The sequence below is a fragment of the Odocoileus virginianus genome, chromosome 6, assembly GCF_023699985.2.
Source record: "Odocoileus virginianus isolate 20LAN1187 ecotype Illinois chromosome 6, Ovbor_1.2, whole genome shotgun sequence".
Lineage (NCBI taxonomy): Eukaryota > Metazoa > Chordata > Mammalia > Artiodactyla > Cervidae > Odocoileus > Odocoileus virginianus.
This window is the reverse complement of record NC_069679.1, coordinates 45,131,962-45,157,018: the sequence shown is the minus strand read 5'-3', so window position 1 is coordinate 45,157,018 and position 25,057 is coordinate 45,131,962. Positions and strand designations below refer to the sequence as shown.

The 25,057-nt window shown below is 37.4% G+C and overlaps 1 protein-coding gene across 1 annotated transcript in view; it reads right to left on the bottom strand.

Annotated features, from left to right (window-relative positions):
* The window catches only part of WDR72 (WD repeat domain 72), a 184,756-nt gene that overhangs the window by 138,407 nt on the left and 21,292 nt on the right, over window positions 1-25,057 (bottom strand). Inside the window, exons 11-12 of the mRNA XM_020893244.2 lie at window positions 22,591-22,811; window positions 19,334-19,529 (exon numbers count right to left, since the gene is read on the bottom strand). Coding sequence (XP_020748903.2) covers window positions 19,334-19,529; window positions 22,591-22,811 — 417 coding nt within the window. The remainder of the gene's footprint in view (window positions 1-19,333; window positions 19,530-22,590; window positions 22,812-25,057) is intronic.

Here is a 25,057-nt window from a genome sequence, read left to right as displayed (position 1 = left end):
TCTCTGTGGCCCCCTTTGCAACTGTGTGTCTAGCTGATGTCCTCTCTGCCAAAGCTGACAGCCCCGAGACATCACTGCATGATCATGATTGGTAAAATCAGACTCAGCACCAGCCTGCCATTCACTTGAATCCTGGTTTTACCCTTTCGTGTTGTGTGGTCTTGAGCAAGTCATTTAACTTTCCCGTGCCTCAGTTTCCTCATCTGTGCGATGGGGATCTTAATCATCCTACCTCACAGGGAATTAGATTGAGTAGATGTGTAGAACGTCTCAGGATAGGTTCTGGCACACAGTGGGTGCTGTGCTATCTGACAGGCCTCCTCTGATGTCAGTGGGTTCTTACCCAGCCCCTTGTGAGCAGTTTAACAAACCTATTCAGCTCTGTGGCTCTAGGATCTGCCTGACTCCAGGCCTGAGCTCACTGGGCATAAGAGCAGTGTGGTCTCTGCCTCTACCTGTAACTCAAAACTCCTCCTTGCCTCTCAGGGTAGATTATAATCAAAATCAGAGTAGGATTATACATTTGCCTTACTTTTTAATCCTCCTCAGTAAACCAGGCAGGAGTCTGGCCTAAATTAAAGGCTAGATAAATACTTCTTAGTGGATTATATGACATCAGCAATGTGGCTAATGATTTTTCACGGTGGCTACACTTGGGATTAAATACAAACTCCTTGACCCACAAGTCATATTCTTGCCCCAGCTTCCTCCCATGTCATCCTCCCCTTGTTCACAAATTAGATCTTTTTTTGGTTTGTTTTACAAAGAAGTTCTTTTTTTAAACTTTTTATTTTGTCTTGTGGTATAGCCAATTAAAAACATTGTGATAATTTCAGGTGAAGAGCAAAGGGACTCAGCCATACATGTACGTGTATCCATTCTCCAAACTCCCCTTCCATCCAGGCTGCCGCATAGCATTGGCTAGAGGTCCATGTGCTATAAAAGGTCCTTGCTGGTTATCCACTGTAAATATAGCAGTGTGTATGTGTCTATCCCAAACTTGCTAACTATCCCTCCCCCACAACAGACTCACAGACTTAAGAGAATGAATTTATGATTGCCAATGTGGGGTGGGAGATTTTTGAAAACAAATTGTTTCCTGCTAGCTCCATCTTTCTCCTTAAGTAGTAGCTTAAAGCCTTACCTCCTCAGAGAGGCTCTTCTAAAGTAAATTCTCTTCTGATGCATTGCTTTTTCTGTCTCAGCTTCTTTATTTTGTAGATCTTAACACATTTGTAATTGGTATATTTTATTTGCTAGTTAAAGTCAGGGTTGTCTCCCTACTAAGTGCTAAATTCTTTTTGGAAATCAGAGTTCAACATGGGCTCACTGAATAAATAAACCAAATTTTACTGTTTTTTTTTGTAGCAGTGGAAGGAGGTGGCTATGAAATCATCAGAGCGTGCCATGGTCTCAGTGTGACAGAAAAAAAAAACACCAAATTATACCCATTATAAATATCAACCCTAGAATCCAGGAGGAACTAACACTGGGAAAAGCAGCATTTACATGCCTGATGCCTGACCCAGGTCTCAGCAATGTGGCCAAGTCTTTCCTGTTTCCCAAGAATCTGGAACTGGAAACACAAGTAAGTCTCTGAATGACATATTTTAACTTGACCTGTGGAGTAGCCCATTGCTTGCTGCCTAAATGGCCTTAATAAAGAGGGTGCATCAGAGTTGTTTCTGCTTCCATTCAAGCAGACATGCAGAGTTAACATGTGCAGTTCCAGATAGTGATCAGAGCAGAGAGACAAAGGCTTAAGCATTATCAGCAGATGAGTGAGGATTAAATCCCAATGAAATAATGTCATCTTCATCTTCAAGAGAGTATGGAGTGAGATTTGTCAAGCGACCAGTATAAAACCTTTAGCAGTTTTCTGCACACAGAGAGGAAAGGAAAGAGAAAATTCAGAAATTGTTGTATATCAGTGTGTTGTAAAAATACAGTCATATTTTAAGTGCACTGGGATTGTCAATATTTCTAGGGAATTATAGTTTTTTTGTTTAGTTTTGTTTTTAAATAGGGCAAATAATAACTTTTTAATATGCCTGTTATGAAATCTGATTCTGAAGTATCAGTCTATTTTAAATCAAGACATGTGTACCAGGAAGGTTGCTGCCCTCAATAGTGACAGAACATGGCAGAGGATAAAGAGAATACATTCAGATGATAAAATATCCCTTATATGTCAAGACTTGAATATCTACATAAAGAAAAGGAAGGAGAAGTAATATTCTACACTTTGATTCCCTTCCAAAGAAGCAGAGATTGCTCCCTTGATTTTATTTCTCTTATAATCTTCCCATATTTTAAATATTTGTTATCTTCTATTTAAACATTTTTCAACTCCCACTATGTGTTTTCTAAAATCAACAAAATTATCATAGCCTGCTATCAACTAATGAGTAGCTTTAAATTACATATTTAAAAACCCCAACCAGATAAACTTTGTTCAACAACTTAACAACTAGGTCAGCTAAGTCTATAAGAAAACCAATACCTATAATCTCAAAATGGACAGAAATGGTTACAAAACAAAACATAGTTACTTGATGAATATATCTGCAGATAGTGAATAAATTAAGATTCAAAAACAATACTCAGATGGGTTAGCTTTTTAACTGCATTTTACATAAATATTTTGCTTACTTAAAAATTTACGTAAATAAAATTGAGATAGTAGATAATTTATTATAACTCATGGTGTTTTTCCTCAGAAGAACAGTGTAAAAATAGCATTATTACAGAAACATAAATTCCTCCTAGCACACTAATATCACATATATTATAAACCAACAAATTTTAAACAATTTATTTAATCAAAAATTTTATCAATTACATATTGTGCTTATTGTGGAATTGTGAAAGATCAGAATTTGGTAAATAATTCATATCTTGTGATTAGAACTTATTGTAAATTATACTTATATGACTAAAGCTTAATAGTGAGAACATGTGAGTGGACACATTATAGACTTAGGTCCTTTTTCTACATCAGGTAGGCATTTTCTAACTGAATCCACCACAATATCAGGCAGTAATTAAGAGGGCAGTTATACTTCAAATTGACTGTCTCCAGAAGAGAATAGGCTGGAATAATGGCCTTGCTACCAAATTTACTAGTCAAATTAATAAAATCAGGTTTCAGCAAAACAGCTTACTGACAGCTATAATCAAATTCCACGTATCAAGGCATTTGACCACTGGGTCTGTTGTGAGATTTACCATTTATCTTCAGTTACACGTGAAGTTCATTGCTTTGTTCACAGAAGTGCATGGAGATCGACCTGGTGCCCTCTTCCTAACAAAACCATTTCACAGTTACTGCATCTTACTCCAGAAAATGTATAACTGATGGGGGTTCTGACCAGGGACGGGGGACCCTGGAGGTATCAAACTTAGCTAACTAGAAAATAAGGGAAGGGTGGGGATAGGAAATGGATCTGAAAACATTGAATTAGGCATAAAGGCATGCACCTTCACTCCTAAATGTATATGAATAAATTCAGCTGTAAAATAGATTGCCAAGGACATGACTCATTTTGTTCTATATAGAAGTCTTAATATGATAAACTCATGATTGGCTTCACATCAACCTTCTATACCTTAAGGGTATATGGAATACATTTTCACAAAGTCTCTGACCACCACGACCTTAACCCCAGCTCTGCCACTGCCTCTAGCACATTGAGAGCAACACTGGGATTTATCAGCTGGGCCACCTCAACCCTCACATCTATTCTGACCGTTGACCTCTAGAAAAACAGAATAAAGGGGTGAGAGTGGGGGTGGGGTGAAAGAAAAAAGAATCAAAATACATTGAGGTTTGAAGTTGCTGAGATATATAAGGATTACAAATAATACATTAATTTTAAACAAATTTGAAGGCAGAGTTTTTTGGTAAAGGTATTTACTTATGAAATATTCCTTATTTTTAAACATGTACTAACATCATGGAAACTACTATGACTAAATTTTAATTTTTAACCTCAATCTAAGACTTCATATAATTTTAAAACCAATTTAAGAAGTGAATATTTATGGAAAAGTATTTCTATATAATGATACAAAGATTATATTTAAGTTTAAAATTACCTGTTATATACAAAACAGTAAAATTGTACTGCTTCTAATTATTACAAAATGTCATTCAACCTGCATTTTTTATTCTTTTATACCAGGTATGCTTATTTTTTTACTTTTAAAATATTTCAGAAATAGTTTTTTTTCCCCCATTTTCTTGGTTGAAGATTATTTTACTTAGAGGATACAATATTCCTAGAGATTTGACTCTATCATTTATTCACTTCTGTTGTCAATTAATTTAATTAGGTAAATATCTGACTGAGTTGATCTGTAATTTTGCAGGGAAAAATGAAGAGTATTGGATAAGGAAAAATCAGGGAACAGTCTCTTGAATAAGATGTTGACTGGGTGAGGGTGGAGTCACATGGAAAGTCACTTTTTGTTTGAGGGGCATGATGGTCATGGGAGGACAGAAACTTTTTAATTGCAATCAATTTCTCCTTGGTATATGGCAATGGTTTCCTTCAGGCAAAGAATGGGTGACCAAACCTCCAGCAGGATGTCAGCACCAATTCTCTGTACCTTCACTGTAGTTCTGGCAACCCATGCCTCCACTTACACAGTTTCATATCATGCTTTTGTACCCAGCTATACAAAAAGCTTCTCCTGTCTCTTCATTCTTCCATTCCAAACACTGTCCTAACTGAACACTAATATGATAGGTAGAATTCTACGAATAATCCCCAATAACCTCATCCTTAAGTGAGTCTTTCCCTTGTGAATACATGATAGCACTTCAGTGATTATGTTGTTACATGGCAAAAAGTAACACTGCATATATAATTAAAGTTTCTAATTTGCAGACCTTAAAATAGGGAGATTATTCAAGTGGGCCAGGCCGAATAGCCATTTTTCTCCAGCTGATAGAAGAGGGGTACCTCAGAGAGATTTAAAAGCATAAGGAAGCAAAGCGTCATTGAGGACTTTGAAGATAGAGGAAGCCAGGAAGAAGAATCAGGGAGTGGCCTGGAGGAGTAACAGCACCTCCAGCTAGCAAAGAACCTCAGACCTGTAACCGTAAAGAACTAAATTTTGCCCAGGACTGAATGAGCATAGAACTGAAATCTTCCCAAAAGCCTCCAGTTCACAGTCCAGTTAGCTGAACCTTGAATTCAGCCCTAAGCAGCGAACCTGGTTGAGCTCACCTGGACTTACAGAACTGTGAGTTAATGAATGGGTGTTGTTTCAAGCTGCTAAATTTGTGATGATCTCTTACGCAGCAATAGGAAACTAATGCAACTAGCACTTGTGCGGTGCTTTTTCTTTAGACAGATTTAGATTTCAAATTTTGTTGTTGTTTCCACTATCTTACAAGTGAAAGTCTGCTTCTTAAGCAAAATAAATAGCTAAATACATAATTGTGTAAAGTCATAAAAATAAACGTGAAGCCTGGCTAGACATTTCTTACTTTTTAATAACTCCCTTCTACCCTCATTCTCTGAGTATTAGGAACCATGAAGAGATTCACTGAATAGCTGAGATTGAGCTTTAATATACACCTCAAAAATTGCCTGGGACTTTCCTGGCCGTTTAGTGTTTGGGACTTTGCCATCCAGGACAGGGGGTGAGGGTTTGAACCTTGGTCAGGGAGCTGGGATCCCATATGCCTCATGGCCCAAAAACCAAAACATAAAACAGAAGCAATATTGTAACAAATTCAATAAGACTTTTTAAATGGTTCATATTTTTTAAAAATCTTTTAAAACAATGCCTTTTAATACTCTTGATTATTTCAGAAGGAATTATATGTTAAGTATATTTTTTCTCCTTATCATCATCATCAAAATTGCCATTAGATATCATTAATTGAGTATATTTTCAGCTTTGCTTAGCACTTAATACACATTTTATTTAATTCTTAATGCAGGAAGGTACACAAAACTGAGGTTGAAAAAGGATGGGTTTCAGGGTATTTGTGTGTCCTGTGGTTGAGGAAGTGGTTAGGGAAGGTATTTTGACTAAAAGCTAGGAAAGGCAAGAAGAATGCCAAGGAGTGGTGTTACATTTCCACCACAGACCATGAGGAATGGCATCTTCAGGGCTCAGTTTAAACTAAATAAGGTGGCAATAAGGAGAAGATAATTGAAGAAAGTGTTTGACTGGTGAGGTAGTCAGGAAATTTTTCAACAGATCATGTAAAAGATGATGAAGATTCCAATCCATCTGGCCTTACAGTATTTTAGTTTTAAATATTTTTCTACTTCTGAAGTATACTACATAATTCCATGATTTACTGGAGACTTACAAGATAAATGTAGAATGTAGCTTATCTTTCAGATGATCCAAGTTCATCACAATACTATTGACAGTATTGAGGTTAAGAAGCAGTAATGCCCTTTGGAATTACTGAGATAAGTTGATAGTGTTCTTTGGTGGGTTCTTAACTCTATAGAACCATTTCCTTTTCCTTATTCTTTAGCCAGAGCATTTTATCCTATTCTCCTCACCAGCATCACTGTTTCTATAATTTATAATCTGCTGCCACTTCCTCTAGGTGATTTGTATGTAGTTGGATACACCTTATACAGTGGAAGGAATCTTACAGAACATAGATAAGCTTTCTAGCATCAACCTTTGTCCTACCCAGTTCTGAATTAGAAAACATTAAGGAAGCATTATTCAGCCTTAAAAAGGGGATATTCTGATACATGCTACAACATGGATGAATCTTGGGCACATTATGCTAAGTGAAGTAAGCCAGTCATAAAAGGACAAATACTGTGCCAATTCCATTTATATGCGGTACCTAAAGTAGTCAAATTCAAATTCATAGTGACAGAAAGTACAAAAGTGTTTGCCAAGGGCTGAGGGGAGGGGAGAATGAGGACTTATTTTTTGTGGATTTCATTTGGGGAAGATGAAAATGTTCCCAAGATGGTGATGATGGCTGCACAACAATGTGAATGTACTTCAGAATAGTTCAAATGGTAAAATTTATGTTATGTATATCTTACCATACACAAAAAAGCATCTGCATTAGTGAGATTGCCCAAGGAAAATACTAACAAAAAGAGAAGGACACTGAGAACAGGTCCAGGAAACAATAGAGAGAGAGTATACAGAAATAGGACAACCTGGGAAAAAGGGGCTCTTGGCCATCAAGAGAAGGCAGATTAATGTGAGGCTGGGGATGGAGAGAGAGAAGAGAAGGACACAGATGGCAGTGACTGCAGACAAGTACCTGCCGTCTGGGGAAGGACACCTGGATTTGGCATCAGGTAACCTCAAGAACAGCTCTATTACAATAGTGGACGCAGAGCCAGATTGAAATGTCTTAAATAAATGGGAGGCAACAAAACACACAGCATTTTGTAGGAAACTTATCAATTACTTTGTGGCGCTAGTGGTAAAGAACCTGCCTGCCTATGCTGACAGATGTAAGAAATGCGGGTTCGATCCCTGGGTCAGGAAGATCCCTTGGAGGAGAGGATGGCAACCCACTCCAGTATTCTTGCCTGGAGAATCCCATGGACAGAGGATCCTGGCAGGCTACAGTCCATAGTGTTGCAAAGAGTCGGACACAATTGAAGCGACTTGCATGCAAGCTTGCACCAATTACTTTGGGGAGAATGACAGAAAGAGATAATACAATTCCTTATTCAAAATGTTTAGACCATAGTGTTTTAGAATTCAGAATTTTTCAGATTTTGCAGAGAGAAGCTAATGCACAAATGTATATTGTATAACAGCTATAGCAGACTATGGAAGAGCAGGCAGTAATAAAACTTGCCATATATCTACAAAAAAAAAAAAGAATACTTGCACTTTGTGAAATAACATCATGTTAATTAAGGTTTGATTTTGTTGCCTTACCACAAACTAATCAAAAAAGTAAAAATTTTGTTTTCAGAGCTTTTAGATTTTAAATTGTGGCTAGAAGAATGGAAACCTTTATTCAAAATAATTGATAGCTAGTAGGCCAGAGGGACTTCCCAGGTGGTACTGCAGGAGATACAAGTGATAAGGGCTTGATCCCTAGGTCAGGAAGATCCCCTAGAGTGGGAAATAGGCAATCCACTCCAGTATTCTGGAAATGTAAAATACGATTGGACAAAAGAGCCTGGCAGGCTACAGTCTAAGGGGCAGCAAAGAGTTGGACACAACTGAGCTAGTGAACACACACACAGGAGGCCAGAACTAACGAAAAATATATTTTCTCAGATAAGTTGGTAGGGTGCTCAGTTTCCTATAGTATTGGATCATACATTTGACCTCTCCTTATATCTGTGCAGATAAATTAAGTCATCTAATTCCAAACTCCCAGTTTTGCTGTTTATTTATATATTATTAGATTATGACATATTAAAGATTCTTTTAAACTGAGTATTTAAGAAAAGCACAACTTGCTTTGTAAAATCATTGATAAGGGATAGTTTCATTAACATACCAAACCTAGAATGTGGTTTAAAGATAAATGACATAAAATAAGAAACATGTAAAATGTGTTAATCCTAACTAGACTTACAGTTGACACTTCTGGAAGTAAGGAAAGTATGATAACCAAAGAAGGTTATCCAGTGCAAATCAGGGATGAAAAGTAAATTGTCTTGTCAAGCCTTCTTATTCCAGTTCTTTTCCTGGTTCTCAATTTTGATCTATCAGCATACAGTACAATTCCTTTAACCGAAGTTAGTGAAACCGTTTGCTATCCCCTCAAACAAAGAACAAACTGTAAGATGACATCCTGGGTTCCTCAGTGGAGTTCCTGTTACTCTGACTTTTTGGCCTAGAGTGGATGGAATCCACCTGCAGTTGAATGTGAAAGGGAAAAATAATAGGCCAAAAGTCCAATACTTTTGAAAAGGCTGAGATTAGCAGCCAACATTTTTTATATCATACAAGATAAAATCTGACAGCATTCCCATAGTCAAATTTCCTGCCCACCACCAAAGACAAGAACTTGACCTTGATTTGTTTTCACCAGATTCAACCCTGGAAACACAAAAGACCTTTCCTATCAAATCCTAACAAGTAAGTTAATGGTAGAAGTTGGATATTATTGATGCCCCAGATGAATCAAGTGCATTCAATATCCTTTATCTCTCAGCCAAATCAGAGAACCTACTTTCCCAGAGAATAACAATCATTACAGTCCACTGAGTCTTGTTTTTCCAATCGTTTCCGTGGCAGCTGGCTACTGAGAAGTTGTTAGGGAATTGAAAGAAGGCAGCGTGGGGAGGGGCAGATGGCTCCTTTGGGTTTATTTCACCAAACATGGCAGCTGTGAGGCCCACTAATTTTCCAAGCGTTCATATAGAATGCTTGCAAAGGGGCCAAGTTAAAGAAGAGCCACAGAGCAACATTGCTGATGTGTTCCTCTTTCTCTTGCTATAGAATAGCCCCTGAGAACATTAAATGCAGATTTGGAACTAACATATCCAGCCTGCACGTGATCCAAAATGTAATCAGACTGCAGGAATAAGCTAAAACTGATTATTGCAAGTATTTTCTTTACTTAAAATAAAACCTTGAAAGATAGAAAGTAATAAGGGAAACAATAAAGGCAATGACGGTTCCTATGTCTCTGTACCCTTGGCAGATTTGTTATTTTCCATTTTTTATTATAAATGTGAATGTAATGTGATATTTCATTATGATTTTGATTTCCATTTCCCTGATGGCTAACATATTGGTAATCTTTTCCTGTGCTTTTTCACCATTTACATATCTTACTTGAAGGAATACCTATTCAAGTCTTTGTCCTTTTAAAACTTGATCTTTTATCTTTTTGTTGTGCTGTTAAGAAATCTTTATACATTCTGGATATTAAACATTTATGAGATATATGATTTGCAAATAAGTTTTACCATTCTGTAGGCTGACTTTTCACATACGTCATAGTGTCCTTAGATGGACAAAAGTTTTTAATTTTTATGAGTTCCCATTTACTTTTCTTTTGTTGCTCCAGTTTCTTTTCCATTAATGCAACCATGTGGTATGTATGTATATACGTGTGTGTGCGGTGTGTGTAGATAAAGTGATAGGAATAGATATATAGATACATATGTAATATACAAATATATGTATGTGAAATATGCACATACACGTGTGGTTAATTAATAAAAATAAAGCCAGTATTCTCACATACATTAATTTATCACATCTCTTCTACAACATTGTATTATCATCATCATCATTACCATGAGGAAACTAAGACTTTGATCAATTTGTGATTTGCCCAGAAAGTGCACAAATTAAAGTGGCAGAATTTTCTGTCTCTAAACATAAGGCAGTAGCATTAGTTTGATACATTAGGAGTGAATAATGAGCCATATGGAACCACTGGTGGTTTATCATTTCAAAAAAACAGCTTTTAGTTTCATTTATCTTTTCTGTTTTTTTGGTCTCTATTTTATTTCTTCTCTGATCTTTACAATTTATTGCCTTCTACTAACTTTGAGCTGTTGCTCTTCTTTCTCTACCTCATCTAGGTGTAAGTTTAGGTTGTTCATTTGAGATTTTTTTTTCTGGAGGTAAACCTGTATGGCTATGCTTCCCTCTTACAGCTGCTTTTGCTGCATCCCATAGGTTTTTGGACCATCATGTTTTCATTTTCATTTGTCTCTAGGTATTTTTTTAATTTTCTTTCTGAAAATAAAAGTGCTCATAATACCTTCAGGCACTTTTTATTCAGTGATCCATTGGATGTTTAGCAGCATGCTGCTGCTGCTGTTGTTGTTCAGTCTCTAAGTCACGTCCAACTCTTAGCGACCCCATGGACTGTGGTCTGCCAGGCTCCTCTGTCCATGGGATTTGCCAGGAAAGAAATACTGGAGTGGGTTGCCATTTCTTTCTCCAGAGAACCTTCCTGACCCAGGGATCAAACCCACATCTCCTGCATTGGCAGGCAGATTCTTTAGTACTGAGCCACTTAGGAAGCCCACAGCATATTGTTTACAGAAGCTAAATATTTTTTAAAATTTTAATAAAACTCGACAAATATTTGTTAATTTTGTCCCATGTGTCAAGTGCTATGCTGTTCCTAGAACAGAACAGTAAACATTGACAGACACAGTTCTTGCCCTTTTTGGTGTTTTAGGCTATTGAAGAGGGCATATATAACCCTTAAATTTTAAATATAAAATTATATGTGCTGTGAGAACAAATAGCAAAACTTTCCTCTACACTAACTTGCCTTTACCCCTGCCTTCAGTTAACAGCTTAGAATACTTGTAGTACTTTGAAGCCTTTAGTGTAATCCATAAATTATGTGCTTGTATGTTGTCCTATATTTTTTCAAATTGTTTCAAAGGGATGATCTTTTCATGATTTTATAGGAAGGCCATATGTGAAAATTCTAGTATCCTTCAGAGTGGTATGCCCTTCATCAGAATAAGATATAACTGTTGAGCTTAACTAGAATGGTGATAGGAAGATAAAGAGGGAGAAACAGAGAAACTTTCAGTATAAAATAGTACAGTAATACATGAAGGATTTATCATAAGTAATAGTTAATGTTTTTTCAGTGCTAACTGCCATTAAAATATGGTAAGTTTTTGAGGAGTTAAAAGTTGACTGGGATAATAAAAATTGGAAAGAGTAGAACAAGATTCAAACAAAGCAGGACGAATCTCAGAGCTCATAGACACTAATTTCTACTCAAGACGTTGAATTTTGACAAATGTTCAACTATTTAGTAGCTAAAGTCCTGACGAAGTCCATATGTACAAGTGTGTACATAAGAAATTGAATGCACTTGCACACAATACCTGAATAAAAATCTCAAATTATAGTGTAGCTGTGATAAATAGGACCAAGAAGGAAGAAATAAAGATTCCCCATAAAATAGGCAGTAAACTAAAAATACATGTTGAGTAATAACATCAGTAATTATTGTAATAAAGAAGAAAAGGGCTTGGAAAAGGTGATGTAGGAAAAAAGCCCACCCTGTGCTTTAATGTATCCTATTTTTCTTTTCCAAAAACAATCATCCCAAGAGGGTTCCATCTGTAATATAGCACAACAAAATAACGTGGCTCTGAGAAAATGACATACTGGAGAGACTACTGCCTGCCGGATGCTGCATACCCAAAACCTACCCTTAAAATGCATATAATGAAAGTCATACTCTGGTTGTGCTGACAAGGCAGTTGGCACAACATAACTTTACCTCATATCTACAATGGGGTGACCTTGATGAGAAAACCAAGCAAAACTGCCCCTTAGAATGCTATAGTTGGTAACTAGTGGAATTATAAATTTTTAGGATCAAACCCAGGTCTGCCACATTGCAGGCAGATTCTTTACCAGCTGAGCCACAAGGAAAGCTTTATTTTATATTCTATATACTACATATAGTAGGGTTTCCCTGGTAGCTCAGTGGTAAAGAATCCACCTGCCAATACTGGAGATGCAGGTTTGATCCTTGGGTTGGGAAGATCCCCTGGAGACAGAAATAGCAACCCACTCCAGTATTTCTTGCCTGGGAAACCCCATGGACAGAAGAGGCTGCTGGGCTATAGTCCAGGGGGTAGCAAAAGATTTGGACACGACTTAGCAGCTAAACAACAACTAAATATACTATATACTACAAAAGAAGAAAACCAACTAAAACTTGTGGACTGGAAAATTACTTCTCCAGGTAGTGACCTTGTGTGATATTCTGGAGTGACAAAGTAGGAATTTAGATGCATGATTCTATTGTGCTAGGGAAAATATGACTATATATATATACCTGGGAAACTGTATCTTGCATATATCTATATAGCTTCATCCTAAACAATTAAAGCAAACTCAGATCTACAGTAGATTAAACATTGGATGTTTTCTAAAAAATATGTCCTATTAACTATTATTTGACAAGCCTCATCTTATCTTTTTTAAGAGTTTTAGTTTTTAAACTTTCTTTTCTTCTTGTACTTTGAAACCACGGAAGAACAAATGTATCACTTGTATGGCATCATGGTAGATGGATACTTTTATAGCTAACTGCAACTAATTTCACTAAGAAATTAAGAGAGGAAATTTAACACCTGTGGTGAAAATAACTCTGAAATGTATTGTCTTCTTCCTTACTTCCTTAATTTCATATTCATAGGCTTTGTTCCCATTGTCTGTTTATAAGACGGTTTTAAAACTCAGAGTGTGTTTTCCCACAGAAACCATGTCATAACTAGAGGCTGGATCCTCAGGCCTCCCTGCAAGAGTCAACTTCCTGCTCAAGGTCACTCAGCTCAGGTTACTGAGCAGACATAAGAAGAAATTAGCAAAAACAGATTCACAGGGCCTCTCAGCTCTACCCACTCACTGGCCTTGAACCCCAGGCCCCAAACCATTCTTGAGATTTCCTTAGGTTTGGAATCCACCTTGGATATAATACATTTAGATATTCTTCCTGAAGCCAGTGCCTGGGAGAGAGAAAGCCTAGCTCCCAGCAGGAGTCACAGGAGGGGACTGGCAGTTGCCCATAAACTGTGCAAGCATGTCTAAGAGCTTCCTGAGCAAGGGAAATGATTTCAGCATTTTTTTTTTTTTTGGATGACCATCTTCCCAGGAGCACAAGAAAGACTGCCCTGAGCAGTGACTTGTACGTGTGCTTCTCCTGCCTTCCTGTCAGCTGTCGCTTCTGCTGTCAGAGTTCCTGCCACTAACAGTCTCCCCACTTGCAATTTGCTGTTTCTAATCTGTCATCTGAGAAATCAGATGATCAGGGCTGTTAGAACCGTGTGTAAATTGAGAGCCAGGCGCTGAGAGATAGCCAGAGTTCCTCTCCTTCAGGAGAGCATTGGTGGGTTTCCTGGTAGCCATTTCTTTTCTTCTGAGTTTTTTTTTTTAATCTAATTCCCTGCTTGACAGTCTCAGAAAGCTGACCTCCATCTGCAGAAGGAACACACGAGAACAGAAGACAAACTCAGCACAGAGCAAGTGCCCAACACTCAGCCTGGGGATCTTCAGACTCAAACGTTCTCTGTGTTCCATTTCCTCCTCAGCAAAATGGGTATAACCATGCAGAGTTGGTGAAATATGATGAATTAAAATTATAAACTGCTTCGGAATGAGTTGTGAAAATAGTGAACTACCATCACTCTTGGGGGGGGGGGGGGTAGTCTATACACTGCTACTGCAAGGCAATTGAGCCTGTCATCTGCTTTTGTAAATAAAGGTTTATTGGAACACGGCCGCACCCACTCCTTTATGTATTATCAATGGCCTCTGTGCTACATATGAAGGCAGAGTTCAATAGCTGCAACAGAGATCATATGAATCACAAAGCTTAGAATGTTAACTGCCCAACACTTTACAGATGAAGTTTTCTTGGCCTATCTTATCAATAAATGTTTTACTTTCAAGCAAATGTGACTTCATCTTTCCCACACACAAAAACATTCAGTTGTTTAATATAGCATATTTCATAACACAGGCCACAAGCTTAACAGAAGCCCTTTGATAATAATCATAATAATATTTACATTTAATAACACAAATTCATTACACAAGTTTTCTATTATGTAAATTCTTTGCTGTAAACAGAAAAGTCCTCAGAATTAATTTAAATTCACTTCTTAAAAGAAAAATGAACTTGGAACTGAGATTTATTTCTGGTGTGTATTTTAGGGGAAAAAAAATCAGTATTATATTATCCCTGTTGTGTCTCAGCAATGAGAGTGACAAAACTGCCCAGAGTTGTCAGTGCCAAATACAATGTGAGAGCTCAAATATTAATCAAAATGACATCTCCAATTTTTTCCCTTCCTAATCAGGCCTAAACATCATGGGACATCCGGCAAATCAATAAGCAAAACTGGATGCCCTCATCACTCCCAACGTGGCAGCGCTGCACTTTTATCCAGAAGACAAGGGCCTCCACTGCTGCAGAAATACTCTGCTCTGATTGTTTGCTTCTCCCACGAGACAAGCACGCCCACCTATGATCCCATACTTTGCCCTGTTACATATCTGACTATACCTGTCACTGAAAAGATACACCTCTGACGATTTCAAGATAAGATAGGCATGGGTGGTACATGGCTCTAGAATCTACCAGAGAGAATAAACAAGTGAATAAATACATCTCATGAATAAAGTGAGAACAGGTTGTTATAAAGTGTCTGTGAAGAGCTAGTCTCATACCCTGTCCTCCACAACTACAGTAAGGTGACGCAGGACCTAATCTATATCCCACCCCCTAACCTTCCACCAAGGTGGGCCTGTGGTGCAGTTGAGAATTTTAATTACTTTTGGCTTTACTCCCTTTCCCTTGCCTTTTATTTCTAGGTCTCTTTCCCCCAAAATCTGTATCCCATTGACACCTCCCGTTTTTCTTTCTAGGGAGCTCTGGAGTTGCTGTAGTGCTGAAAGATCTGATAAATGCCTGAGTGTCCATTTATTCCTTCTCCATGTATTCAGAGGAGGCAGAGTGCTGGAGAAATGGAGTAGAGAATAGGTCTGTTCACACATAGAACGAAGTTTGGACTTTTTGGCAAGACTGAAAGGATAAAAATAGGAAAAGTTGGCTGGTGTAGAAAATATACAGACTTCTACACAAGGAAGTGAGGCATGTGCCTGTGAATTCCAAAAACCCTAGGGAAGACTTGGAGGAGAAAGCTAAGGCTCTATCTACAGTTGGGCAGCCAGGATCTAAGAGCCACCACAAATGGCCAATGGTAAGATGAACTCATTTGTACTCAATCTATTGAAGTCTAAGAAAACTTTGGTTGGTTCATTCATTCATTCAAGTGCTAGTCATGTCAGTGAACAAGCATATTCTAGACCCTCATAGACCATTTTTCAGCCTAACTGTTTTGGTCCTAGCTGGTACTTTTCTCCCCTAACTTTATGAAACTGTAAATGGAAAGTCTTTCTGATCCTGGATTTTCCCACCTTTACCAGAAAAGGATAAAATAAGTATCAAGTAGAATAAACATATTGGAAGTATATTAGCTAGATGAAATGCAGCGTGAGAAATAAAAAGTAGTTCATTAAATTTTCAACAAAATTGGAATTGCTGAGGTTAAAGGCAGCTCAAAACAAAGCCAATACCAGACACAAACTAAAAGGAACAGCATAGACTTATTCATAAGGAATGAGTGTGGTAAGGAGTTCAGCTGTCAGCTGTCTCCAGAGTGTTGCGGAGCTCAAATAAGATTATCAACCCGAGGAGGCTATGAAAAAGTAAAAAGTCACATCACAAATATAAAGGCAATGATACAATTATTGGTGACAATTTTTCACCAGTTATAAGCTTAAGATGAGTTATGGTAGTTCATAAATTACTACTGTAGATTAGCAAGAAATAAGTAGCCTCATAATTTCATTTGGAACAGATATCCTGTAAGTTAATTGAGCACTAAACATGCACATATCAATTTATATGGCCATTTTAAAACAAATTTTTTTATAGGAAAAAATATAAATAACCAATTGTAGGAGATTCCTGAGTTAAAGTATGGCGTATCCATAACGGCCACTATGTCAATTATTGTTCACTTGTCAACCCACTCCATCCTTCCGATATCCTTCTGTGTCTTGCTCTGTGCCCTTGGCCTATTTCTAAAACTGCCCTTCCTGTCTGACTTTCAGTTGAATTAAACTAATGAAGGTGACTGCAAAAGGAAAGAGAAGAGAATTTCCTCCAGCTCTCTTTGTCTCAGTACTGCATTTCTGGTGGGAGCTCTATGCCTGTGAGCTAAGTCGCTTCAGTCATGTCTGACTCTTTGCAACCCTATGGAGTGTAGCCTGCCAGGCTCCTCTGTCCATGGGATTCTCCAGGCAAGAACACTGGAGGGGGCTGGCATTACCTTCTCCAGGGAATCTTCCGAATCCAAAGATTGAATCTGCGTCTCTTACATCTCCTGTATTGGCAGGCAGTTCTTTACCACCAATGCCACCAGGAAAACCCAGGGAACTCTATGACCCCAGAGAGTAATCACGCCTCTTTGGCTTAAGCTTGAATTGGGTTCCAGTAATACTATTTTCTCATTGTTCACTTCAGCCCTAGAGATGGTAAGAGCTTCCTGATACTGCTAGTGTCCAGGTAATGGCCTCACTGTCCATTCCTTGTCTGTTCCCTAGTCCCTATCCACATCCCTCTAAAGAGTCCTTTCATTACAGTCTCTTCATTTTACCCACCTGGGTTGAATTCAGTTTCTGGCCAGATCATGACTGAAATACAATCCAGACATCTGTTTATTGACATAGAAAGATGTCTGACAGAAAGTAGATCAAAATATTAAGAGCAGCTATCTTTAGGGAGTGGGATAGGATTCCATTTTTATGTTTCTCTCTATTCTTCAACTGTTCTACATTTGATTATATATTTGGGGAGCATAAAAATAAACATTAAAATACAATGTTGGAATAAATATGGTTTCAAGAACTACTAGTGGTTTTTCTTTCCTCCATTACTGCCTGTCCCATCAAAAAGAAATAAATAAAAAGTTGCATAGCTTGCAAGGTATCCTGGTGGAGCAATGGAACCATAAAGACTTATGAGTACCCAGATTTTTTTTATTCTTCCTAGACTCTGTTTTCTAAGAGAAAATATGTTTGATTAGCAAGTATTTAAAATTTCAAAATTAAAAAAAAAATAAAATAAAATTTCAAAATTAAAAACAATGCAGTTGTGCTTTTTAAAGAAATGGATAACCAACAGGGACCTACTGTATAGGACAGGAAACTCTGCTCAATATTCTGTAACAACCTAATTGGGAAAAGAATTTGTAAAAGAATGGATACATGTATATGTATATATATATATATATATATATATATACATATATGTATATATATATAACTTAACCACTTTGTTGACACCTGAAACTAACACAACATTATTATATCAACTATACCCCAATATAAAAAATTAAATAAATACTATCATAACCATTAAAAAACAATGCAGTTGCACACATTTGTCAGTGTATATGTTTTACAGATTCAGATTTCACAAGCAAAAATCAAGATTTTGCCACATTTTTTGATAATATTTAAAATAGTGAACTCTTACTTAAGACTTGACACCTACAGGCACTGTTTACAAGCATTTCAGGTATTTGTTAATGTAAGGGAAGACAAGTACTATTACTCCCATTTCATAGATGAGGAAATTGACATGCAGTGAAGCCAAATTATTTGTCCAAGGTCATATAGTTCTTCATTAGTAGGTCCTGGAGGCAAGCCCAGGCATTAGAACCTATTTTATCCATTATACTCAAACATCACTTAGTTGATAGATTACCTAAGAATTCTTAAGTTCTTCTAGTTCTGTGAATATGTGCAAAGAGCAATGGGGAGCCTCATGTTGGTTCACCACCTACTAGTGTGTAGTCTCGCACATTTACAAATCAGACCTACAGATTCCTCATGGATACAATGAGGAAAAATACCTCTTCTATCTACCCTAGAAATTGTGATAATCTAATGGGAAATGAACATGAAAGCCCATCAAAGCTTAAAGCAGGCACAAATGTAAGGTGATACTATGTTGCATCCTCTCTGTGTCATCATCATTAACACATGAACATCAAATATAAAGAAAATAGCAATTATTTTGGTGAAGTATTGCTCTAAACCATAACATTATAAACTATCCAGTCTGTTAATAACACCCAACATAAAACCACCACGGATTAATCAATACGAATCATGCAATGGTTTCAGTGAAATGTACTCTCCAGTGCACTCCCTTGACTCACATTCATTAATTACTTCACTGTATTTGATTTGTTCCCAGCATTTGCCTGAAATGTGTTGCTCTCAACTTAAGAGTTATAGAGTAAAACTTTTTTAAAAAAACTTAAAACAAAACTATATATTCTCTATGCTATGACATCAAAAGTTCAATTGAACCACTCAGTTTTCAGTTTCCCTGACTCAACTTTTTGGAGTTTTGTAATTAATTATATTCCATTATTACTGATCATCAATTAGCTCAAAATGTTGCTGAGATGGTGAGTATGCTGAAGAAGGCAGAATTCAATGATAATTTGAGACTAGTAGTAGGACACTAAATTTCTCTCTTGTTAATAATTAAAGTAGATAACTTATGTTTTTATTTATAGCTTCCAGAAATATCCGGCTCAGTCCTGTGCACTGCTGTGTCAGCTAATCACCAGTGGGTCAGGATCTGACTTGGGCCATGGTGTTTATTTTCCATACATGCCTGCAAACAAAGCCTTTAAGTGTAGCTCAACCAAAGGGAAAAGGAAGTGAGGGATTTGCATGTATTTTCTGGAACTTTCCACCCAGCCAAATGCTTTGATGCATACATATGTAAAGGATAAAAAGGGGTGTAATTTCAATATACCTGTTTCAATTTCCCAGATGTAAACAGAGTCATCTGCACATCCAACAATCAGAAAGTTCTCAACGGGATGCCACTTTATCATCCTCACAGGGAAAAGGTGCTTCCGGGCACTCAGGAGGCACCTCCGCCCCTCCAGGTGAAGAAGAGCCACAGAGTGGTCACTGCACACACAGCAGATTACCTGATAACTTCGCAGCTGTGGAAAAGAGAAAATCCAGCATTCTTTGTAAGTAAATAGTCAAATGCTTTCTTTAAAATTAAACCTGCTTTCTCCCTTAGTAACATGAGTTTTTGTTAAAACCCCATTTACCAAATGACGGATCTGCTTTCTATAGCACCTCTCCGTATAACACTGCAGAGGGGAGCTTTGCACACCAAATAGATTTTAGATTCAAAGACATATCAGGAAGGTCAAAAGACACATGGCAAGAGGAGAATTCCAGGCCAGATCTACTCATAAGATAAATGAAGGACTTGACCATCACTCAGCAGATTCAGGCAGTGAGGCAGACATCGGAAATAATGCAGAATAAAATAAACCCCAGAACTAATTTGTTGCCACAAAAAGAAGCTATTTGTAGACACAAGCTTAGGCCCAAGGGTATCATGAGCTGGTATTTTCCACTTACAGTCTCAAAATGTGATTTGGTGCTGTTCCCAGAACTATACAAATTCTAATCCAAACAGGAAACTCAGTGTAGACACAATCTAAAAGAGGTAAGCATTAGATAGTTCCAGCTGAATGTACAGCTTCAAAGACACGAGGACCAAAAATAGTCTCACAGGACAAAAATTCTTAAGATACTTTTAAGACATCAGCATGTGGTTACCTTGAGCATAGTTTAGGACAAACACCATTCTTGCCGGGTGCTGCCGAGGCTCACCCAGAAGTTTACAGGGCAGCTCTGTGCCTCACCACGAGGGCCATGCACTGATCAGCCCACAGTGGGGATGGCTGGAGTGGGGGAAGGAGGAGGAGTGGGCATTTTGTCTGTGCTCTCTTTTATCTTTTCTAACCATTTTGCAATATGGATGCTCCTACTTTCCCTAAGGCACCTGGCCAGACTTTTGGCTGCTATGTTAAAAGCATCAGTTGACATCCCTTTGAGAATCTCCCAGTGCCAATCACTGACCTCTCTCAGTGGGGCATTGGGGGATGTGTTATTTTTCCTAATAATAAATTTCTCCTCTCCTTTTTAAAGGAGCCTGCAGAAATTCTGAGGGGGGCGGGAATCAAAAATGACAGGTGATATATGGGGAGGCTGGACTTGTCAAATGGGGCAGATGGCACTGTCGCCCAACTATTACTTCGTGGAGAACCTGCCCAACCCACAGCTTCTAGAATAGACAGCCCAATGTACTTCAGGAAACTCACACACATATATAACACAAGAAAATGACATGTGAACACAGATTCTATGGCTAGAGTAGAGAGTAGACCCCTACTAGGCCAAGTGGATTGTCTTTTCTAGTCATTTAAAGTTGCAAAGCTAAAAGAAATCATAGGAAGTGACAAGATAAAGGAGTAATCACAGAAAAGCAGACCATACTGGGGCAGTGGATTCTAAGAGTAACCTTAGTTTCTGAATTTGAGTTCAAGTTCCACTGCAGATTCTGCTGTAGTGTTTTTGTTTTTAAACTTTTTATTCTGTATTGGAGCATAGCCGATTATGGAGGAGGGCATGGCAACCCACTCCAGTGTTCTTGCCTGGAGAATCCCCATGGACAGAGAAGCCTAGCAAGCTACAGTCCATGGGGTCATAAAGAGTGGGACACGACTGAGCATGCACCCAGGAGGAGGAGAGGTTTCTCCCCCAAACTCCCCTCCTATCCAGACTGCCACATAACATTGAGCAGAGTTCCATATGCTATACAGGAGGTCCTTGTTGGTTGCCGTAGTATTTTGTCTTGGATGCCTAAGGATTGCCTCTTAAGTCCTTTCAATAAACTCCCCTAGTATTTGGCTTTGAATGTGTCCTGATCTTTGGAGCTCTGACTCCAAATCAGCAATGACTGAGGCAGAAGTAAAAGGGGTAAAAAGTGGAACTGATTTGGACTACTATCCTGGAGTCTAAAGGAAAATATATACATATTTTTTAAAAAAGGAAGAACTTCAGGAATAAAAGACATATCAAGGTATCTCAAACCACCAGATAGTTTTTTTTTTTTCTTAAGGGGGGGAGGGGGTTGTAGGGCTCACTTAACTTTGTTATAGTATTTTGTTTAATCATTTCTGTTCCTGAAATACTGCTTTAATTTTTTCTTACTGCAAAAATACAGTGAAAGTTTTCTCTGGTTTTACTTTGGAGCTGATTTTTCATAATATTACTGTGGAGAAATAATTTTTGCAAGTCAGTCAACTAACATAAACTCAGAGAACTCAAAACTTGTTTGTTCATATTTTATCAAAGATACCAGCTTTATGAAGGCTGAATTTAAGCTGACATTGCATGAGAAAATTATATTTGAAAATATTTCCTTTCCTTAGCATAAGGTAAATGCTCATAAATTTGAGAAAATTCAATGTTGAAAATATTTGTTAAATAAATAAAAGAGCAAACAAAAATCTATTTAAGAAAAAGAAAATGTAATGATCATCATTATTATTAAATTGTTAAAGGCAAAAGTTAATTTTAATTTACAATTCCTATATATTTATTTTTCCATTGAGTGTCCATTGAGTGCATGCATGCTAAGTCGCTTCAGTTGTGTCTGACTCTTTGTTATGCTATAGACTGTAACACACCAGGTTCCTCTGTCCATGGCATCCTCCAGGCAAAAATACTGGAGTGGGTTGCCATGCCCTACTCCAGGGAATGTTCCTGACTCATAGATCAAACCTGAGTCTCTTATATCTCCTGCACCGGGTGGTAGGTTCTTTACCATTAGCACCACCTGGAAGCCCTCAGTGTCCATTACTTTTTATTTAAAAAGAAAAGATAATTTCACTAAAAATTAAGATGTAGAAGTAGGGGAAAAAGTGTAAGTAAGTATAAGTTAAAGAGAATTAACTGACTTTTGTAAAGGCAAGAATTGATGAGACTTTTGCTTTAGAACCACTTTATCTGTATAAGCTGTAAAAATAATATAATTCATAACAAATAAGAAAACGAATTCATAAAAATCACCCAGTGGTATTATGGGTATTTTTTCTTTCCGTGGAACGACGAGATATTTTTCCTTAGAGTTTTTAAATGTTCTGAAATGTTATATAACTTAAATTTATGTGTTACGTTTCACCCATCATCTTAACTTACTTTGAAATTCTCTGGAGACATCAAAAGACTTGTTACCAGGCCAGCTTGCAAAAAGAATTTATGCAAAATTTCTTCAGTAAAGATATTCCACAAGATGACCCATGAGTCCTGGTCCCCAGATACCAGCCAACTTTGGTCTAATTTTGAAGAGAGACCATGTGGGTAAAGCAAGGAAGTAACACTGTGATGATGACCTTTGAGAACTTTCTGAGGAAGGGAACCTGGAAAACAAGCAAACACCAAATAATAAAAGAAAGTTATTTTTAAGAAATAGTCCTGAAATTTTCTTTTATAAATTTTTAGTGTAAGAAAACTGCATATAATTAAAAGTAGGCAATTGACTAAAAAAATTAGTAAACAACCCTTTGTTGTTGTTGCACAGTTGCTAAGTTGTGTCTGACTCTTTGCAACCCCATGGACTGCAGCACACCAGGCTTCCCTGTTCTTCACCATCTCCCAGAGTTTGCTGAAACACATCCATTGAGTCATGATGCTATCTAACCATCTCATCCTTTGTCGCTTCCTTCTCTGCCTGCCCTCAATCTTTCCCAGCATCAGGGTCTTTTGCATTGGACCATAAAGAAGGCTGAACACCGAAGAACTGATGCTTTTGAACTGTGGTCCTGGAGAAGACTTTTGAGAATCCTGAGGATAGCTAGGAGATCAACCAGTTAATCCTAAAGGAAATCAACCCTGAATATTCATTGGAAGAACTGATGCTAAAGCTCAATCTCCAATACTTTGGCCACCTGATGAGAACAACCCTTGGATTATTTCAAAAGGCAAGTGCATCACTACAAGCCAGGTCATGCTTTTAATAGAGCACTGAAGCCGGTTGCTCAAAGTCGACTAATTCTTTAAGGATGTTAGCAAGTTACCAGTTCCAGTACCAAGAAATAGCAAACTCTGTCATAAAAGAGTGACAGTTCATACATTCTGGGTCTACAAAAATAATCTCAGAACATTTCTGCTGTCCTTTAAAACAACACGATCACATCTAGTATAAAAGTAAACCAAAGTTTCACAGAATATTTTTGCTTCAGAAGATATTACAGTTTATCTAGTTCCATCACTTCGTTTTACTGATAAAGCATCTGAGGCTCAGAAGGGTTAAGTGACTTGAATTCAAGTGTGCAGAAACACAGCATAATGTTTAAGAGCATAGCTTTGCTATTAAACAAATCTGGTTTTGTTTTTCTGGGTCTGTTGGTTACTAGATGGGTCACCATGGACAACTTGATTTTTCCCTCTAAGCCACAGGTACTGCATCTGAAACAGTGCGATAAAATAGCCCTTACCTCACACAAGACAACTATGTGAAATAAGATAATGTACATAGTTTCTTAGCATTGGCACTTGGTAGGAGAACCTGGGTATGAAAACCTGGGTTTCATACCATATGAAACCTGAGTATTTCATACCACAGCTGTAGTAGAATACAACTTACTGATACCCAGTTTCCACACTTCTTCTTCCTTCATTATTGGCTAAACTCAAAAAAATTAAAGAGGACCACAGACCACAATCTCTTTTTATTTACACTGGGTCCCAAAGAATCATTATTACTTCTATTCCATCAGCCAGCTCTTCATTTTATATCCACTAGCAAACCAAGATGAATATTAATTCAGATGCTACCAGTCAAATGTAGGTATCTACTTTTTTTTTCTGGATAAGATAAATCAGCCAAGATAAAATATGCTAAGGTCTTAAGCTTTTTTACTAACTTTTAGCATCAGCCATTGAGACATATAGCAGTACACTGCTGTTGTCTTCGTTGTTTAGTCACTAAGTTCTGTCTGACTCTTTTGTGACTCCATGGACAGTAGCCTGCCAGGCTTCTCTGTCCTTGGGGACACTCCAGGCAAGAATACTGGAGTGGGTTGCCATGCCCTCCTCAAACAAATTTACCTACACAACTCCAAATCTCAGTTACCTCTATATTTCCTTCTTTTACATAAGACAACTTTCCGCATAATGGTCTTTACTTAATATATTTTTGCTGTTGTAATGCACAAAGGTATGTAAAAACATATTTATATTTCATTGACACAAAAATGAAAAACTAAAATAGGAAGATACCACTTTTTCCCGATTGGAAAATATTAAAAAGTTGACTAGAATAGAAGTTTGGCTAAGGTTTGAGGAAAAAGGCATTTTTATGCATGTGTGTTAGTGGATACACAGGTATATTGATGTACTTTGGAAAACATTTTAAGATATATTTTCAAAATTAAAAATATACATAAAGGTTGATCTAGTAATTCTACTGGAAAATAATTCTATACATGTACCCACATATATGTGCAAAGAGAGTTAATTCTGCGTTGTCTATAGTCTAGCCAAAGGCTAGAAAAATCTTAAACACACATCATTGGAGACTTTTTAAATTAAAATATTAATCATTTAAAATGAAGTCATAAAAAATGTGCTCCAAAATATTTTATTATGATTTAAGAATATTTTA